At 44.2% G+C, this 19,040-nt stretch overlaps 1 protein-coding gene across 5 annotated transcripts in view; it reads right to left on the bottom strand.

Annotated features, from left to right (window-relative positions):
• The window catches only part of SLC25A26 (solute carrier family 25 member 26), an 86,828-nt gene that overhangs the window by 7,050 nt on the left and 60,738 nt on the right, over window positions 1–19,040 (bottom strand). For 4 of the 5 annotated variants that reach the window (XM_068202201.1, XM_068202203.1, XM_068202202.1 and 1 more), the window contains 3 exons: window positions 11,188–11,257; window positions 3,119–3,183; window positions 1,657–1,730 (listed from right to left, as the gene is read on the bottom strand). In XM_068202201.1, coding sequence (XP_068058302.1) covers window positions 1,657–1,730; window positions 3,119–3,183; window positions 11,188–11,257 — 209 coding nt within the window. The remainder of the gene's footprint in view (window positions 1–1,656; window positions 1,731–3,118; window positions 3,184–11,187; window positions 11,258–19,040) is intronic. The other variant, XM_068202205.1, reaches the window with a different exon arrangement.

Here is a 19,040-nt window from a genome sequence, read left to right as displayed (position 1 = left end):
TTTCTGCTGTTGGCTGGGGGGTGGGTGGAGTTTCCTCAGTCAAATCCATGCCTCTTCACACCTTTCAGAGCTCAGCTTCCACTAGCAGCAGACATGGCCTCACTTCTCCCAGTCCCTTTCAAAACATGCCTGAAGAGCCCACCAAGCCATGCAGGGCCCAAAACAGCCACTGCCACATCACCTTGTCCCCTCCAAGAGGCAAACCTGAGACAGCCCATCCCCAAGTGCTGCCGGGGGGCACAGCTGGATGCCTTCCTGGAATCAGCGTTCAGGAACTTCCTGCAATTTGTTTGGAATTATTTCCCACATGTGTAGAAAGAGGGTTGAACTTTTATTAGCTGGGCAAGCAGAGATCAGATGTTCAGAGAAAGCTGTCCCCTGCAAAGCTGCGTTGTGCACAGTGCTTTGGGCAACAAAGGTTAGAACAGTGCCCTGAAAGAGTGAGAGGGCTAAAAATCTAGGGAAAACTAGAGGGAAAAGTGCCAGCCTTCCAAAAAATCCCTCTCTTTCTCTTCCAGGCCAAAGACAGGTGAGACATGAGCCCTACTGAAGGAAGCACAGGCTGAACTTCATGGACTGGAGAAGTTAAGACATACATTTACTTTCAGAGGCCAACTACTGGTATAAGACACACACTCAAAGAGGACAGGGTGGTGCAAGTGAGGCAGTGTCAGTAAAAATCAATAATAATTTTGACACCTCGAAATGTTCAAGAAACAGCAGCAGAAAATTCCGTGTTCCCACACTGCTCAAAGGTCAGGAGAGCAATTCTCTGTCTCAGGACTGGACAAAGTGAGGCACTTAAGAGACTGGATGGACATCACCTCAGACTTCCACAGCTGGTCAGAGGAAAGCCCAGGACATTTCTCCACTCTGGCTACAGCAGGAAAGCCCTGCAGAGCTGCTCTGTGGCTGCTCAGACCTACTCTTTGCACTGAAGCCTGGCTCAGGAAACTTGCACTTTTGCACACTGCAAAAATCTGGGGGCACGTGCTCGAGGCCAGACCTAAGAGGAGATTCAAAGCTCACAGCTCCTCCCTCTGCTTCAGCTTGTCCCCACTGCTGGCACCACACTGGCATTGCCTGCTCACACTGAGCTTCACAACAAGAATGGGGAATTGAAAGGAACAGAGGAGACCTTGCTGGTGCTGTCAGATCTGCAAGAAATTGCCAGGAGGAGGAAAAACTGTCCATAAGGGGCTTGTGGGTGCTATGCTGACCTTCCCTGGCACCTCAGGAGAGGGGATTCACATCCCTCAAATGAAACTGATGAAACTGCCACGAGATGTGCCTGAATTTAAATGGATACAAATCACAAATGTCCACAGGGAAAAGTCCATCATGGGTTAATAACACAAAGCCACCCTTGCCTCTGACACCTGGAGCTGGGCTTAGAGGTTGGATATGCTCCCAACAATGCCCCCTTTTCTGTACTCTTCCCTGGACACTGCCCTCAGCCAGGGCTAAGGTGAGGACACTCAACCTCCCTGAGGGACTTGTTCTTGGCTACCCGACTGTTGCTCCCTGCCCAGGTGTGCAGCAATCAAAAGGCTTTTCTGTATGCCAGTATTTAAACAGAAACAGATCCCACCCCATCCTCTCACACCCCCTAAAACACACAGACAACACAACCCCTGAGGTGCAGCAGGTCCTTACCCTGACAGGCCTTGTGTCCTCCAGATGCCACCAAGGGCAGCCAGAACATTCCCACTGGCGTTGCTGGAACCAGCCTGCACCGCAGAGAGAGATTGAAAACGTTGGCAGAGGTTTAGTTATTTACTGAGCTCCTGTGCCTGGTTAGTGCTACACGACAGGAATTACAGACATCCCAATAACCTCCTTACCCCAGGCACAGGCAAAAGCTCCTCATCTCCAGGAATGACAAAAAGGGCAGAAAGTGAAGCAGAGGCACAGAAGAACAAAACAATCAAGGTCCCAGAGCTGGTCATTTCAGAACTGGGCAGCCAGTCCCTTCTGCACTACACTCAGCTCTACATCCAGCAGCTGGCACTGCAGTTAGACCTTAATAAAAGCACACTCTCAAAGCACCAAGTGACTTTGCTGCTCCTTTAGATTTAAAAGAACAACAACGACAAAAAACCTCTGAATAGTGTATTGCATGTGAAAATTGTCTTGAGTGCAAAACAGAGGACAAACAGCAGGACTAGAGACACTTAAATTCCATGTGTGAATTCTTAATGTGAAAGGACTGATAGAAACTGAATGGCCTCAAAGCACCCTCATTTCTTTACCTGGTTGCTCAGGAGAGAGGCAGAGATAAAGGAAACCCAGTTTTTACAGGTTTATCACCAACACTATCCAAAGACAAAGAAGCTGCAGCAGACACGACCCAGCAATGACAGATTACACAGCAGATGTGACTCAGCTGGAGAGGTGCATGTTAGCAACAAGAAACACCCCAAATTGAGAGATCTGAGCAACAGGGTAAAGAACACCCACAGAAACTCCAGAATGCCCATCCTTCAGCAACACAACAGCTCTTTTCAGGGCTGGGAAAAGCTTTAGGAACATCCAGCTGCTGAGGGCCCTTATCTCGGTGGCTGTCAGCTCTGCCCTGGGTCAGTGAGATGACGATGGGAACACCAGACTCACGAGCAATTTCTAAGCTTATTAAACTTACTGATCTTATAAGCAGTCTTCCTTCTGCCCTGGTTGGCAGATGCTGGCCATCACAATCTCTATAGTTTAACATTTTACAACAGAAAATCCAGTACCAAGCCCTCCTCAGAAAAGACATACACACACTGTGAATTATCAAAACAGGGGAATAAATCCCTGATGTGCACTTTAACTTTGGGTTAACTCTGACTCTGCAAGGCTTTTCTCCTAAAGACACTGCATGAGACTCTGGAAGCTGAGCACAAGCCCAAGTCTCTGTCAGCTCATTTGGGAAAGGACCAGAGAAGCACTCAAGGAAAGGAACACAACAATTTCATTATTTCTGCATGCAATGCCTGTTCACATCTACTCCTGCCTTCTAGGACAGGAGCAGAAATGATTATTAATAGGTGCTAGATTTCATTCTGTAATGACCCTACAGAAACCCTGGAATGCCCAGGCCATTCCCTGGCCTGTCTGGTGGCTCCTTCCCTCTTACCTTTGCCAACATAATTCTCGTCTTTGCTACGTCGAGCGGTGTGGTGACTGCAGCTGCAAATCCACCTGAGAAAATTAAAATACCAAGCACAAGTGAGACATTGTTGTGTGAATATGAATGCCACACTGCCTATAATTCCCAGGGCTGTGGTCAACACTGCTCTGTTATTAATGCCTACAGCACGTTCCCTCACGTCAGAGCCCAGGTACGTCTGTCCAAGGTCTGTACACAGACGTTTTGTTACTGTGTACTGACTTTAGAAACAGCTCTCTGCTGCTTAACTGTAAGTCCAAACATCCCCAGGGACATTACTGTCTTTTTGTTCTGGACTCTGTACATAGATGAACATAGGAAGGTTGTAAGGATAACAGATTCCACTTCCAACATCTACAGCAAGTCTGGAAGGAAAAAAACTGCTTACTCATTTGCAGAGATGGGAAAATAAAGCAGCCACACTGTGTTCTGCCCAGAGAATTAAAGTCTGACCATTTAAATGCTGGAAGGACAGAATCATGCTCTGTATCTGAAACACATATGCTTGGGCTACTCACTCGATACACACAGACTGGATCTGGGACTGTTCCAAGGAAAAAAGACAAGTCAGTGTTTGGGATGGAGCTCATCTCCAACAGATTAAATCAGCTCCACTTTGGATAACAACAATGTGAAGCTCCCCAAGGGTCTTAGGAAATTGTCAGAAGTCTGCTGTCACAAGTGCCATCTTACCCTCAGGGGCATTTTTATTCTCTACTCTCTCCCAGACTTCACCCTTGGAGCTCATTACTGTCACTTGCCACAGCCAGCTCAGCTGTGGATTTCCTCCTGAAAGCCAGAAATCTTCAGCTTATCCATCTGCATGTCTCGCCCCGAAATGTGTGTGTCTGGCTCTGTATTTTAACCCTGTGACTACAGCCTGGCCTCTTTTGCTATCTAGGGACCAGCTCTGCTGCTTTTCCTCCCAGGATTTTATTCCTTTTGCCTAATTTCCCCATCCTAAAGTCAATTCTAATCTTTCCCTCATCTGTTCAAAATATCTCAAGAGAGTAATTCATACTGAGGAAGAGCCAAAGTGAAGGAAACTTCTAAAATGCAGGAGCAGCAGTACGTGAAGAATGAAAGGGGAAGAAAGGGGGGAGAAAAGAGAGCAAGAGACTTGTTCTGAAATCTTTCTTCTTCCTCCTAATTTTTTCTTTTCTCTGGAGCTTGTATAAATCCTGTATCTGCTACAGCCGGGAACAAAGTGACTCCAAAGACTGAAGCCTACACAGTACCCAGGGAATAAGCTAAAAATAATCTATTTCTGTTCCAAGTTTTATGGAATGTAGAAAAATTGATCTCTCTTTTTTTGGGATGGGAGAAGGGAAAGAGCATTTCTTCTAAAATCTGTAAAGTAATGAAAAAGAAATTCCCCTGCTGGCTTGTGTTTTTACCTGCACTTCTCTTTCTCAACCACCTTAACTTGAACATATTAAACCCCAGTTTTACGACAGAGGAGGCTGGGCCAGCTGGCACCCTACTTGACTTCTTACAGTTAATTAAGGCATGTCCCATGACAGTTCAGGAGATGCAGTAAGGCACATGTGCAGTCCCCTGGATCTCAAACAAGAATAGCAGGAAAGTTGAGTTAGTGAGCAGCCCAAAATGCCTGGTTTTAGGAGCAGCTTCCACTCCCATAAGGCTGGCCCACGTGGTTCACTCTGCCGGAAGCTTTCTAGCAGTGATACCTCACTAAAAAGCAGAAAAATGGGCTGTACTCAAGAAGTCAAAGCAGAAACTATGAGCAAGTTAAAATAAATTCCAGTCCATTCTTGGACCTTCTTTAAGGTCAGAAAATCTTTTTATTGTGAGCCAGTTTTTGCGTAAGTGACCAAAAGGCTTTGAGAATGGTCCGGATAGAAACTTTGGTACTCATGTCAGCAATGTATTTTTAGAATGGTAAAAATAATCTCCATGGAAAATAGTGGCTTTACAAGTCTGGATGTAGAAGGCCTTCCTTTGCCCACAGACCAAGCTAAAATAAACAGTGAACCACATGGCTGTCAGGCCTGTATCAAGCAAAAAAAAGTCTCAAAGCATCACCCAGCTCTGATGGCAACACTTTAGTCAGACTAACTTAGGTCCCTTATCAGATCCCTGTAACTTTTTTAATGCATTTATTCCTGAGAGTTTCTTATTGGCAGCAGCTTCAGTCTTGGCTGATAGAGTGGTTAGAACAAACACAATTTATCCTGGCATGATGTTCCCAAATTCTTATCTGAAAAGTTTAATCAAGGCTGATTGGTTTTCATTTTTTCCCCAGCTGACATCTGGATCTTCCCTAGTCTTTTGTTATTAACATTTCAATGTTTCTTTTTCCATCACTGGGAAGTATTTGGTACAGATTTACCAATCAGTTCAGAATGGCAACAGCAACAATAAAATGCTTCACAAGCACAACAAGCAGCATGATAGCGGCTAAATTAAAAGCAAGTTTGTATATGCTTGACAAAAACATGAGATTAAAGCTAGCATTTGTTGGGGACTGCTTTTTATTGAAGGCAGAGAGTCTGACAAAATGAATGTTCTCCAGCCTTAACTCTAAAGAGTCCAAGATAATTTTAGAGTGACCTTTTAAACTCAGTACACAGGTATCTAGGAACAGAATAAAGGAACTTAAAACTTGACTGCTTCCAATCACCAGATTGATACAACAGACACAAACTGTTAAAGCCAGTCTATTCATTGAAAATAGGAGGGCTGTGCACTGCACTAATCCACAATAGGGCCCAACAGATCTTTAAATCACTTATTTAATAATCATCCAGTTCCAGCTGTCACTGAACTCACCAAGAGCTGCCACATGAGGCTGGAGTCTGCTCCACTAATCAGCAACCAGGAAAAGCATCAGAGTATCACGTGCACAAGAAAGGCCCAGACACATGGAGCCTCCCACTCCTAAATCATCCTGGTTTCTCTGCAGAGCTGATGGAGAGAGAATAAGGCACCTTTGCAGGCAGACTGTGTCCAGGCTCACTCACCAACTCGCTCTTGGAGAAGGTCCTTTCTCCCTCGCCCTAGACAGAGCTGGGGATGACTTGGGCTCAGCAAGTAGGCTAACGATGGATTTTCACATGAGAGAAGGCTCGTGGCTCATTAATACTTCTAGCAGAGTGACAAATTCCTCTGCTGGGAAAATAAACCTTCATGCAGCAGTGGAAAATTCATCACCCATCTCCCAAGAAGTTACAATGGTCACTGTATATTCACACTTTACCAAGTCAGGGTGTTAAACAGAAAATCCCCTTGCTACTCACACTTTCCCAGTGACCAGTCCTTGATGGAAGTGCTGGTGACAGACATCTGCAGAGAATGATTTACCTTTATTTGGCAATAAGAATAAAAAGATTTGAAGACTTTAAATATTCCCCTAGGTTGCTGCTGGCATCTTCTACCATTTTAGCTGTCATACACAAATAAAAGCAGCAGAACTGAGGGAAATACTTCACCTGGGAACAATACACAACCCTAGGTTCTCACAGCCTGTAGAATTTGCTGCTACAGGAAAATGTTTCTCAGGTACTTAGACACAATCCTCAAATAAGATCCTATGAAGGGAGGAAGACAAGTTTTCCTATAGTTTTGGCATCTTGCTTTTCTATACCATTTTAACTTCTCCTCACCTTTTCTGCAGGGTTCAGGGAATCCTTCTGGCCGTTACAGGAGTTCTCCCTGAGTCTGAGTTCCTGTCATATGGCCAGACCTCTGCTCTCTCTTCGGCAATACCAGCCCTGTTCTGTAGGTCAAGCTCATTTCAAGAGACAGGAATTTGTTCCTTGTTGGGATTAGCCCATCTTAGGAAAAGAAAAACTATTCAGGTCAAACTGTACTATTGGCTTTCTTCATTATTATTTTCTGTACTGACACCTGGAGGTTACCCAGGACCTTGTTTTTTGTTAACAAACAGGATTTTTTTCACTTTCACCCTGATATTCATGTCTCTCATTGGCAAAAAGGGATTATTGGAGCCCTTCTCTTTAGAGGAAACATTAATTCCAGGGTATTTTCTCCTGAAATTTGTCTCAAAACTGAGACATGGGTTGAAAAACTGAGTGGCTCGGGTCCAGTGCTAAACCTCACAGCATCCTTTTACACTGACTGATCTTCAAGTTCACAAATGGTATTTTTCAGAATTCTTCAATCAGTAAGTTCTTATTTGAACTTTTATTTTATTGGTATAATTTATTTTTTTTTTTTTAAGAGGAAGTTTATTCTGGTCCTTTATCAGTGTGGGAACAGCACCTGCCTATAGTAAAGTGATCCAAGAACCTCTTTGGATTTCAGCAGAAATACCAAGACAAAGCACTGCTCCCTCCAGAGATTTAACCAATTCAGGGCTAGGAGCATGTTCCAAGCAGACTCTGCAGGGAAATCTTGAGAACTACTCAAAAATTTATTCAGAGCTATAGAGTTAAAGAGGCTTTTAGACACAGTGTGTAATCTTGTCAGAGCCAATTAGATCAAAACAAAAGTGATGGGAAATCCTCCCTGTTAATGTGCAAAAAGCTCTCCTTAGTGCATTATGACTCATTGGACTTGCACCTCCATTCCTGGTGACTTTGTTACCACAGAGCATTAATTATTAATGTTTAGCCACACTTTTTCTTATGGCAGTGAGAAAGAATGCATCTTAACGGGGGCAATTTTCAGTCACGTTAAATGGATATTCAGGTTCTTTGACAGGCTGGGGATCACCTCGCTGCTCCAGGGCAGTATTTTTCTTTTCCAACAGCTAATACCCAATGGCAGGATTTCCTTGCCACTGTCCCACTTGCATGGAGAACACAAGAAACCCAGAAGCTCTCCTGGGACAGCCTGCCTTGGTACACTGCAGTGCTGGGGTGGTCCAGCCAGGCAGTCTAAGCCCAGAGAAGACTTAAGCATGGGGTGAAACCAGAATCATGTCTGTGTGGGGACATGCCTCCTTCCTCTGCCTCCATGCCCTGCTCAGATCTGGAGTGGTGTCCAAACAGTTCAGACATGAGGCAAGGTTTGGTTCCAACACAATCTCAGGCTTAAAGTCTCATTTAGATCTACCCTTGGGTTCTTCCCCACCAGATGCTCAGGTATCACCTTTTCCCACTCCCCAAATACTCCAAACATCTCTGTTAAGACACCAAATATTATGATAAAGCTGGACAAGGCCTTGAGGGATTAAATTATTAACAGATGTGTCAGAGAGGATTCCAAATCTCTAACATTTATGTTCATGCCTATTACATTTCCATAAAAAGCCCATGGATCACATACATCCATTTTACATATGAGGTCTGAAACTGCTGCCATTTCACAGGTACTGGGGATGGAATTCAACAGATTGTTGCTCTTGGTTCTGCCTTCACCAAATAGTTATAACCAACTCATACGGACACACACGTGTGTGTGTGTGCCATAAAGGGAAGCTAAACAGGACTTTTCTTTCAGTTTCTTTCAGCTTATTACCCTGCCCCTCAGGACCTCTAACATATTTTTAGAAAGTATTGAATTCAAGCAAAGAACACAGGAGAAAAGCCTGTCTGTGTGATTTCACCATCCCACCACCACCATGGTGGCATTTGAGGGCATATCTGTGTGCAAAGGTTGTTTTTTGGACAACATTCTCCTTTTAAGGATAATAGAATTATTTAAAATCACTTCTATGCACACATCCATCTTGTTTAATTCACAGGGTACAGGTGAGGTTTTAGTTTGTTTTTTTTTTTTTGTTTTGGGATGGAAAGAAAGGGATAAAGAGTTTGGTTGGCCTTTTCTTCCCTCATCTGAAGCTACATGTAGGTATTTAATAATTTTTAACTCTGGAATCTATTGTTCAGAATGCAGGAAATTATTTTTCCACTGCCTCCCCTCAGCAAGAAGGCTAAATATTTTCAGTGAAATAGAATGGATGCGGCACCAGAGGAGATCAATATCAGAGCCAGCTTGTTAGCATTATCTCAGAGGAAGACAATGGAGACAGAGGGGAAGGTTCTGATCCAAAACCAGCTCAACCTCCTGAGCTTTGAAGCAGGTCCTCAAAGGACACATGAGAAAAAAAGATTACAATACTGCTAGTGAAAAGGAAATAATAGGGAGACAAAGAACAGAGAAGGAAAAGCTGGTTGGAGGAAGGGTAACCCAGAGAATATTTATCCTTACCAATTACAACATGATCTACAAAATAAGACTCCTGCTCTGCAAAGATTTGTGCTTGGGAAATAGAGCCTAGGTGGTCTCATCTACCACCACACGGACCTGGAAGTCTCTGTGCTGCTCCAGGACCTGGTGTCTCCTCCAGCACAAAGTGTTGGTGTCCCCAGCATGTGCCAAAGGACAGGGAGCACATGTCCATGCACAGCTGTGCCTCTGGAGGCTCCTTCTGCAAGATTTCTGCTAGACAAGGAGCAGACACTGCTGAACATCTATTAAACAGTAGCAAGTCCAAGCACAACTGGTCAGAATCAGGATATACAGAGAAGGAACTGGAGGCACTGGGCTAAATTCCCAACTGAGGCACCAAATTTGACCTCAGGAAATTACTCTGCAAGGCTTTGGGTAAATCAGATAACCTTTCCAGCTCTCTGAACATGCCTGAACACAGGTTTTGTATCAATCTAACTGTAAAGAAATCAACAGTGGTAAATTAATGATCACCATCACACCTGCAGACATACAGATTGCATTTTAAAGCATTTTGAGTCTGTTATTTTGATTTGTTTCAAAACAAAAATGAACTACCTGCTTCATTCGCTGTTACCTCGTTTGCACTGGTTGATGAAGTCAGTGTAAAATCCAACAGCAGGATCTTAAGCAGAATAAAACTCCCTTCTCATCAGCATAAACAGAAAAAATACAGCTGGACAAGACTACAAGAGGTCACCTAAAATATTCCCTCGGCCCCAAAATGGAATCAGTTCTACCTCAACCATTCCCTCATTTGCTCACACACCCGATCTACTTAACTCTGTGCAGCTACAGCCACGCTGCCTCCCCTCAGCTGTGCAGTTTCAGTGCCCTCCAAAACGAAGCCTCAGTCTCTGCTGGAATTCTGCTGCTATTAATACTTCATTTCCCCTAACAGAATTTATTTTTAAAAATTTATATACAGTGTAAGGGTAAGAGTTTGTAAGTTATCAAAGAACAAGCTTTGCTTTTGGTAATCTCTATTTCAAGAAATGCTGTAATTTCTCTTTAAACAAGATTTATTTTTTTCCACATATTCTGTTACTGGTTTGGAATCTCAAAATGTGTTTTAGCTCCTTGGGGAAAAAGCTCTGGCTATCCATCCCTTTACTATTAATCTGTTTTTTCTATTAAGACAGTTGAATCTCTCCTCCCTCAAACTTGTCAGCTATACTGATGAGTCATTAATTGATTTTTTTTCCCTCTTTTTGTTTTTTTGGAAGCAAGTACAGTAGGCTAAAATCAAGCAAGAAGCCTACTGAAGAATTCAATTAACTTCTGGCTTGTTTGGTAATAAATAGTGCAGCATTGTATTCTGCCACCCTTTATTCTTGTTGTAGTGTCTGGAGATTGCCCAGATGTTTCATCCTCTGGGTTTTTTTGCTGCGGAAGGCTTTTGCCTCCAGGCTGAGCAGTGCTGGCCCTCTGCTCTCCTGCCTCCAGTTAATCTACGTGGCTGTCAGAGCTGTCACAGGAATGGTGAATCACGGCCTCTGCAATCACTTCAGCCCCTGGGGAAGTGCTCGGAGCGAACAGCTGCACAAACCCCCACCCAAGAGAAGTTTCTCCTGGATGAGGATTTTACAAATCAACTTTGAAATAATCACAAAGCCTGACTGACAGGCCCACAGTTTTTAAATAACAGAAATTTGTCAAAAACAAATTGGTTGTCTTTCAAACAGACACCCTGGTTGAGTCTTTTTTTTTTTCCTCTTTCCTTTGCTGACTTTCTGATTTCCAAACAACGACTGGATCCGTTTTCTTCTAAACAAACTTGAATTACAAAGGAATGTTGTTCTGCTATACTTAATAGATTTGCACATTTTTCCCTTTCTTCTTTAGTCTTTCCCAGTAAAACATATAATCCTTTGCACCTGCAAAAGCTCCACAGACTGCTGACTGCCAAGAATCCACCACGTGACCCTGCTTCCATGACCAGAGATCCTGTGTTTAAAGAGAAAGGAAAATAAAAAGTTATTAAATGTTTGAATCTATCTGATCCCCATGTGAGTTAACTCTAAGGATGGGAACTTAAGTGAAATGCTATTTTTGTGGCATTTTTGAGTGATGTAATAAGTGATTTTTCCCAAGGAACTTGTGTACTTGAACAAGCAGATGGAGTGAGAAAGACGTCTGGAACTGAGGAGGGCTTCAAGCAAATTGCTTTCAGGGAATTCATATGTATGTATTTAAGCCTGTGGCCATGCAACTTTGCAAATATTTTGTGAATTTATTTTCTTTTTGGCAGATAAAACAGCACAAAGCAAAACACTGACCGTGAGGGTGGTGTGCAAGAACCAGTATCAGCTCAGCCCAGATGTACAAAAGGCTCCCATTTAAAATGAACAGCTCCCACTCCCACAAGATACAAGTCCTGTTTGCTCCTCGACATTTCTTAAACCAACCCTTCCCCTCACACTCCCCAAAAAACCCCATCATTAAGAAATTACTCTTATCACTTCCATTATATCCCAGAGCAGGTGTGTCTCTGTTTTTCACTTGGCGTTCTTAGGGACCACACACCCTCCTCTCCAAGGCTCCCACACACCCTGCTCCCGCCTATTTCCTCACAGCAGCATTTAAACACACACATTTAAAGCCCCAAAAAGAACAGTGCCTTCCAAAACACCTCTCAAGTCCCAATTTGATGAGCTCAGTCAGTATCAACAGCAAGGGCCAGTGTCTGCTGGGAGGGGTTTTCCCCGGCAGCTACAGTCACTGTGTTCTCCCCTCCTGCACCCTGCTCCATCACCCCTTTCTCATCTCCTGAAACACTTCACACTGGAAGCTCTCTGGAGGAGAGGGTTCTGGTTTATGATCAGCACTGAGGATCAGTGAGGATCAGTACTGAGCAAAAAGGGATGGGATCCACAGCCCTTCTGAGGCCCAACACTGAGAAATCAGCAATTTTATTTTATAGCTGTGGCATTCTCCTTCTTTTTAAAGTCATATTACTTCTGTACTATAAAATTTTCTTAAAAGCAACTGGATAGCAGTGCTAGGCTGAGATTATTGCTCTTGGGCTCCTGGTCTGCAGTACAGCCACTTTCCACTGGAGCAGGAGGACTCTGCTCTCGTTTGCTGACTCTTCATTTAACATGCTGTCCTCGTGACTCGCTTCTTCCAGCTTGGCTGGCGCTTATATTTCAGTTGAATGTTTTAAAAATCAAACTGTTCAAGCAACAATGGCCAGCCACAATGTTGTTTGGTACCCTGCCACAGCTAAATAGCTGCAGCTCTGCTGTACGAAAGCACTAAAGGGGTTCCAGCCTCTCTAATGCTAGCCATTCTTTTCCTGGTGTTTTTGGTATGGGCTGCTATTCTGCTGTCACCCACAGCAGAAACTGATTCTCATTTCATAAATAAATAAATAGAGATTCATGATTCTTCAAAACCATAATATGCTTTTCTGGAATAACTCACAGTCTTCGGACACACAGTTCTCTTGCAACTCAGTCCTGATGGAAGGAGGACACACTCCCGTAGACAAACTACCTTCCAGAGTATCTGGGTACTGTCAAAGCCTAAATCCCACCTTCAGCACCCATTTGCAAAACACTTCAGGTGCTTAAGAAACCTTGAACTGAAAGCCAGGGTTTAAAAACTGAGCTGCTGTGGCCACAGCTTTCTTTATGTAAAAACAGAATTATTGTAATTTTTTACTAAACGTTCTCCAAACATCTGTACATCTCCAGCTAAACCCAAGAACTCAGAACAGTTACTGCTGCCATGTAAAAATGTGCCGTGGAAGAGCTGCTGGAGGACTAAGAGGAAAACCAGCCCATTAATACAGACATTCGTGGCTTTGCCAGAAGCCCAGCCTATTCTCAGTCATGATGGGGTTTTATGTTAATGTCATTGTCGGAAGAAGAAGGAAAAGGTCGTTCTGATTCCTTGGCATGTAGCTCTAAAATCTAGTTTCTGATAAAGCCTGGCTGCCCAGGGCAGCTCTGCACAAAGAGCCTCTGCCAAGCAAGGCAAGCAGTGATCAATTCCCATCCATTACGCCTGCAAATTGACAACAGGTATTTGCAACAGTCATGCAATATGGAAAATGCTTTAAAAGGGTGGAGCCAGGAACAGTTCAATTAAATTAGGGAAAAGGAGAATTGAGGCTGGAGAACAGGAAGCAAATTCCCCAGCAGTGAGGTCTACCGAACCGTGGAGCCAGCCTCCCCAGGGAGGAGAGGAAAGCCCTCTCCTTTGAGTCATTTAAAAATAGACTGGAGAAGGCACTCAAGACTGTACTGTGGGGAATAATCCTGCACTGGCAAGGGCAGGATGAGATGACTTCATGTGTTTCTTTCCATCTCCAATTTCGGTGATTCACTCAGAGCTCCAAACCTGAACATGCAGAAGAGCAAGAGGGAAGCAGGGCACGAGGACATGATCCTGGAGGAAGCCAAGAGGAACAAGTGTCACAGGGCCAAGAGGACCAGCAAGACTCCAGTCCAAATTCCTTCTAACCACACGATGCTGCGGGCCAGGATGACGTGCTGGAGGTCACACATGTTTTCTCTCATAGCCCATGGACCAGCTAATTGACAGGGCTTTGTGGTAAGTCAGGCCTGTAAGTTCTTCAAAAACACTCGCCCTTTGAGCAGGTTTTAATACCATTAAGACAGGGCAAAGCACAGAAGCTGTTATGGGTTTGTAGATTACTATAAAACCAGGGCCTTGTTCCTGGAAAGAAACAGAGGATCCTTATGCATATCTCCCTAAAACACTGACTTTGAACAAAACTGCTGGCTATTGCAGTGGTACAGTGCTTAGGCCACACTCTGCCATCCTAGGTGCTGCACAGAAGCAGAAGAGCCTTCCAGTCGGGGGCATAATGGTGAGAGCTCAGGTCAGGCAGAGCTCAGAGCCCAAGGGGCACAGCTCATAGGGTCCAAAAGGGGCAGAAGTGCCCATGTAATGCCTGCAGAAGCCCCAGCAACACTGCTCTCTCTCCACGTGCTCCTGCAGGATGAAACACAACCCGGGAATTCCGAGCAACACGACCGCAGCAGTTGGCTCAGCCTGGGTCCCCCGCTGCCATCACCAAAAAGGCTTCTACCTGCTCTCACTGTGCTCCTGCAGCAGAAGGCTGCAGGGGATAACCTGACTTTTCCAGGGCAATACCCATTCCCACTAGCATTCACAGCCTAGGAAAGCAAAATGACAAGGAGCACATTACATGAAAGCGGCCGCCATGCCAAGCCTGTGTCATGTGTATTCTATTAAGCTGAAGGCTGAATAGAAGACTTTGTTTTCCACTTCAAAGGACCCCATCCCAATCTCTCTCTCTCTCTTCCCTTATGAATAACAAATTGGAAATAAATCTTCTGGCTGAAGTGCATGGAAACTCATACATTTGGGGCCCTCTGCAGCTTCCCAGCTCAATCACATGGTAATTTTTTTTGTAAACACTTTTCTGTGATATATATGCAAATCTTGCTGTGCATTGCTGCACCATGTAAAGCAATACAGCGGGTGTGGCCTCAGGGGATGGCACACAGCGGGAAGCCCGACTGCATATTTCCAATTATTCACAGGGATAATGTTCACAGAGAAGGGTCAAGTTTTATACGTGGGCAGAGCCCTACTTTTCTTCCTAGAGATCCCATTTCAACCAGCTCCATAAGCCAGTGTCCCCTAATTCTCACCACAAATGTTATTTAGCTCTTTTGATACTGACAAAACAAGGACATCCCATTTTGTTGGGCAGAGTGAGCATTGGAAAAGTCGCTCTCAAGATATACCAAAGGCCATTCAATCTAAAAAAAAAAAAAAAAAACAAATAAGGAAAATATTACCTCTGCTTTTAAATACTAGGGGGAAGTATTTAGTGCCCACAAATATGGACTCCTCAGTGCTGAGGGCACCTGGCCTCCAGATGGGCAATAACCCTTGACCAGTGCACACAACTCTTACCCGTGCATGCCTGTCACCTTTGCCACACATTTATAGGAGGAGTTTGTGGCAAAAATCAGCTGTCAGCAAAAATTGTGCTCCCAATGCAGCCAGGTCAGGGTCTATATTCAGGACATCTACATTTTGGTAATCCAGGAAAATGCAATACTCCCACATCTCTCAGACCTGATGACCAGCCCAACACCACCAATGCAGCAGGAAGCACTGCAGAGAATAAGACATCTCTGCCTTGGCTCTGCTATTCTGCAAGCCAGCAGAACTCATGGCATACACTACACTTGAGGCCTGCAGCTGAATAAATATTACAATTCATTCCAATGATAAGTATCTCTGTGTACCTCTCTGTTCACAACAGTGTTCAACTTCATGGTAACAGGGGAGAAAAAATCAGTACAAATGAATCACATGGATCAGTGTGCATGTGAGGTCCTGCAGACTGAGGAAAGAAAAGCAATTTTCATGTTTGCCTTTCCTGCTAGGGGTTTTACTCACAACGTGGCATTCTGCATGGCTGACCCTTATAGATGCATGGCACATTAGCTACAGGAGAAGCAAAAACTTCACAAGTTGACTGCTGCTTCTGTACATAAAGTCAACCTGGAGCAAAGAGCCAAATGTCCTCCTCAGTGGATTTTTATGTGCATATGTGCAGCATATGGGCAAGTACATGTGTATATTATCTTGCAGGAAACATGCAAGCCCAAACATGGGAAAAATTCAATGATCTAAGTTTACTGTTGACATAAATGCTGAGACTCCATTTGCACTAATGGAGTTGTGCTCATTTATGCCAGTACTGAATTCAGTCCTAGAATTAAACCCACCCAAATCCTAGATAAATTGAAAGAGAACAAAAGTTGGCCTATATGCAAGAGCATATTTTTCATGTTAAAAGCATTTCATTCCCTTTTTCTGCCCATATAATACTGCATTGATGTCTGTGACCCATTTGGATGTAAATCAAAATGGATGTGCTAAAAGCCTGGTTAAAGGAAATGTTCTTCGAAACAGTGTTCCCATGGCAAGGCAGAACAGCTACACTCAGTTTCCATGGCACAAAGGGACATATAGGGAGGGAAAATGCACTTCTGAAAAATCACTTTAAAGCCAGCAGGGTTTTTCTTGAGCACCTGCAATGCTCTTACCTAATAGATCTGTACTTCGTAGGGGTGTGTGAATAAATTACATGGAAAAAAAATGCAGAGATCTGCTAAGATTCTTCAGCAAATAACCAGTGTCCAAATCAAATCTTGGACATTCAAACATCCCCAGATGTCACTGGCAAGCTTAGCAACTTCTAGAGAACCTCTTGTGGCCTGGGCATGACCAAGAGCATCACAATCTGGCTCTGTATCTATAGACTGAGTGAGCCTGTTTTCCTCTGGTCTCTTGAAATGCTGTATTGATGATCTGAGGCCATCTGACTTTTCCCAAACGTGCCTGCAGTGCTGTGAGCAAGGGTTGCATTTGTTTCTCTGCCTTTGGTGCAGATGGTGTGCAGCATTCCTCGGGCTGTGCCCCAGGACGGCGTGAATGACACTTATTGTGGCAGCAATAAAGCCAGGGCTGTTTGCTCAACAGCTGTCGGGTGCATTGTTCCTTTGTGAGAAAAATGCAGCCGCTCTGCTCGTGGCATGGACACGTTACATCCCGCCCCCAACACCCCGTGCAAAGCTGTTCTCCTGATTCAGCACCTAGGCAAATGGCAGAGAGTGTTGTTTAACCATTAGAATTAATCCCAAAATCAGCCCAAGCGTTACTGCAAGAGGGAGCGAGGCATGGTAGAACACTTACTGCACTGCCTGTGAGGAAACGGCTTTAAAGCTGGGCCTGGCTTTCATTCACTCTTGACTTATATGCAGCTGAGCACAGAGGAAAGAAATACTAGACTGCTTCTCCAGGAAAAAAGGAGAATGGTCACCTACCTGTAGAGCAGGGAAAGAGCCATTTAAGGCCCAGTTTGGCTACATGCCTCTATTTTCTACTTGCCCTGTTAAGCAGCAACAGATCTGACTGTAAATTTTAGGAGGGAAATAGCATGTGGTTTATTGATTCAATGGTGGAGTTATAAACATGTATTACTGCTGAGAACCCCAGCTGCCTGGGCAGAAGTATTCTGTAAACTTTTTATTCTTATTAACTTTAAAAATCAGGTGCAATGAGCTTCAACCAAGGTTAGAGTGTTCACCCTCCACAGAAAGCCATCAAGCTGTCTTTGCACAGCAAGCTTCAAGATGTATCTCAAAATCTATCTGCACTGATGGCCAAGAGCAAGGCCGAGCTGATCCTAAAATCAGTTCACACCCTATATTGCCTATCCCAGCCCCCAGCAGCCAAGCTCTCTGGAGGGGAGAACCAAGAGCATCAAGCAGATGAGCACATGTGCCATTGCCCTCTAGATCTACGGCTCAGTTCACCAGCACGCTCCCCTTCACACAAGTGCCTCGTACCTACAGTGACAATTGCACCTGAACAGAAAACAAAGGACTTCATCCCAAACTTGCTCTCCATCGTGTGGCCAGAAACCAGCTCAGAACCAGCCCATGGAATTCCTGTTCTGACCCAACCAATTTTCTGATCCTGCTCAGCCTCACAGAGGAATGGCTGGACTCTCCCCATTCTCTTTTTGTATAACACCTTTTAATTTGTGAGACCTACAGATTTGGGAAAATTATTTTACTGCTAAAACCAGTGATAAAAAAACTTGTGGGCTCACTAGAACTGCAGAAAGTCTAAGAGCTCTAAATTTTGCTCAGCACTGAGACAAAGAGGGAAATCCTGGCCCTACTGAGTGCCAGAAGAGTCATACATCACCTTAAGCATGGTCAGTTGAAGATTTTTATCTTTCTTTGAAGCTCCTAGACCAGCAGAGCAGCACAGTGTGTGCCTGCCCTTCCAGAAAGGGTGGGTTTGTAGGGACAGGACTGGCTGGCCCTGATGCTCCACGGTCTTAGCAATGTCCAAGTGTCTCATCTTAAGAGTCAGACCTGTCTAATGAGAGAGACAAAAGCCTCCCAGGAAAGCAGGTTTGCTTTCCTTAAAAAAATCCACCAACTAAACAAACAAAAACCCCTTTGTTTTTCAAGTCAACTCATTTGAGACCTATGTCCTTCTGTCTTGCCTGCTCCTTCCCTCCTCGCTGGCTACCAAAGCCTTTTCTCCAGACATCCAATACATTTGGTCTATAAAGAGACCATTCTCCCTGTACAGCTGCATTTGAGTAACTCTCAGAGGCTCTGAAGCACAGCCAACATGCAGAAATATAAAACCCGAGAGGACCGAGTCTTGTTTCACCTGAGAAGGGTTTATCTTACAGCACTGTTCTTCAAGGGATCTGACCATTTCCACTGAGCCTTAAGAAACAGGCATTTTTGACAAGATGTTTCTGGACTCAAACCTAACCAGAGGCTCTTGATTTTCTGTAGGGTTTTAAAATGCTATTTTATTGAAAAAATCCAAAATACCTGATGCCCTTTATTTCTCTAATAGCCCCCCAGCAGAACTGGAAGTTTTCTTTTTTCTCAGTTAGTTCTAAAAGAGAAGGATTAAAACATGAAACAAATGATAAATCACTTATGTGCTGCTGGTAGGAACTCGGATATGATGATTATAAGCGCTGAATAAAATGTCTGAACAGAAGAGAATAAAAGATAAGGCAGAAGGGATGGGCTCCTCAGGACCAGAGTCATCTGAGCACAGACTGCACAGCCCTGGCAGCAGGGTGAACACAGGAGCTGCACCAGGCTCCTCTAACCCACAACAATTTCATGTCAAATACACAGCCCACAATGTGACATTCCCACAGTAAGGA

Source organism: Anomalospiza imberbis, chromosome 11 (genome assembly GCF_031753505.1).
Source record: "Anomalospiza imberbis isolate Cuckoo-Finch-1a 21T00152 chromosome 11, ASM3175350v1, whole genome shotgun sequence".
Lineage (NCBI taxonomy): Eukaryota > Metazoa > Chordata > Aves > Passeriformes > Viduidae > Anomalospiza > Anomalospiza imberbis.
Note: the sequence above shows the minus strand (reverse complement) of the source record. Positions and strands in the feature narration are given on the sequence as shown.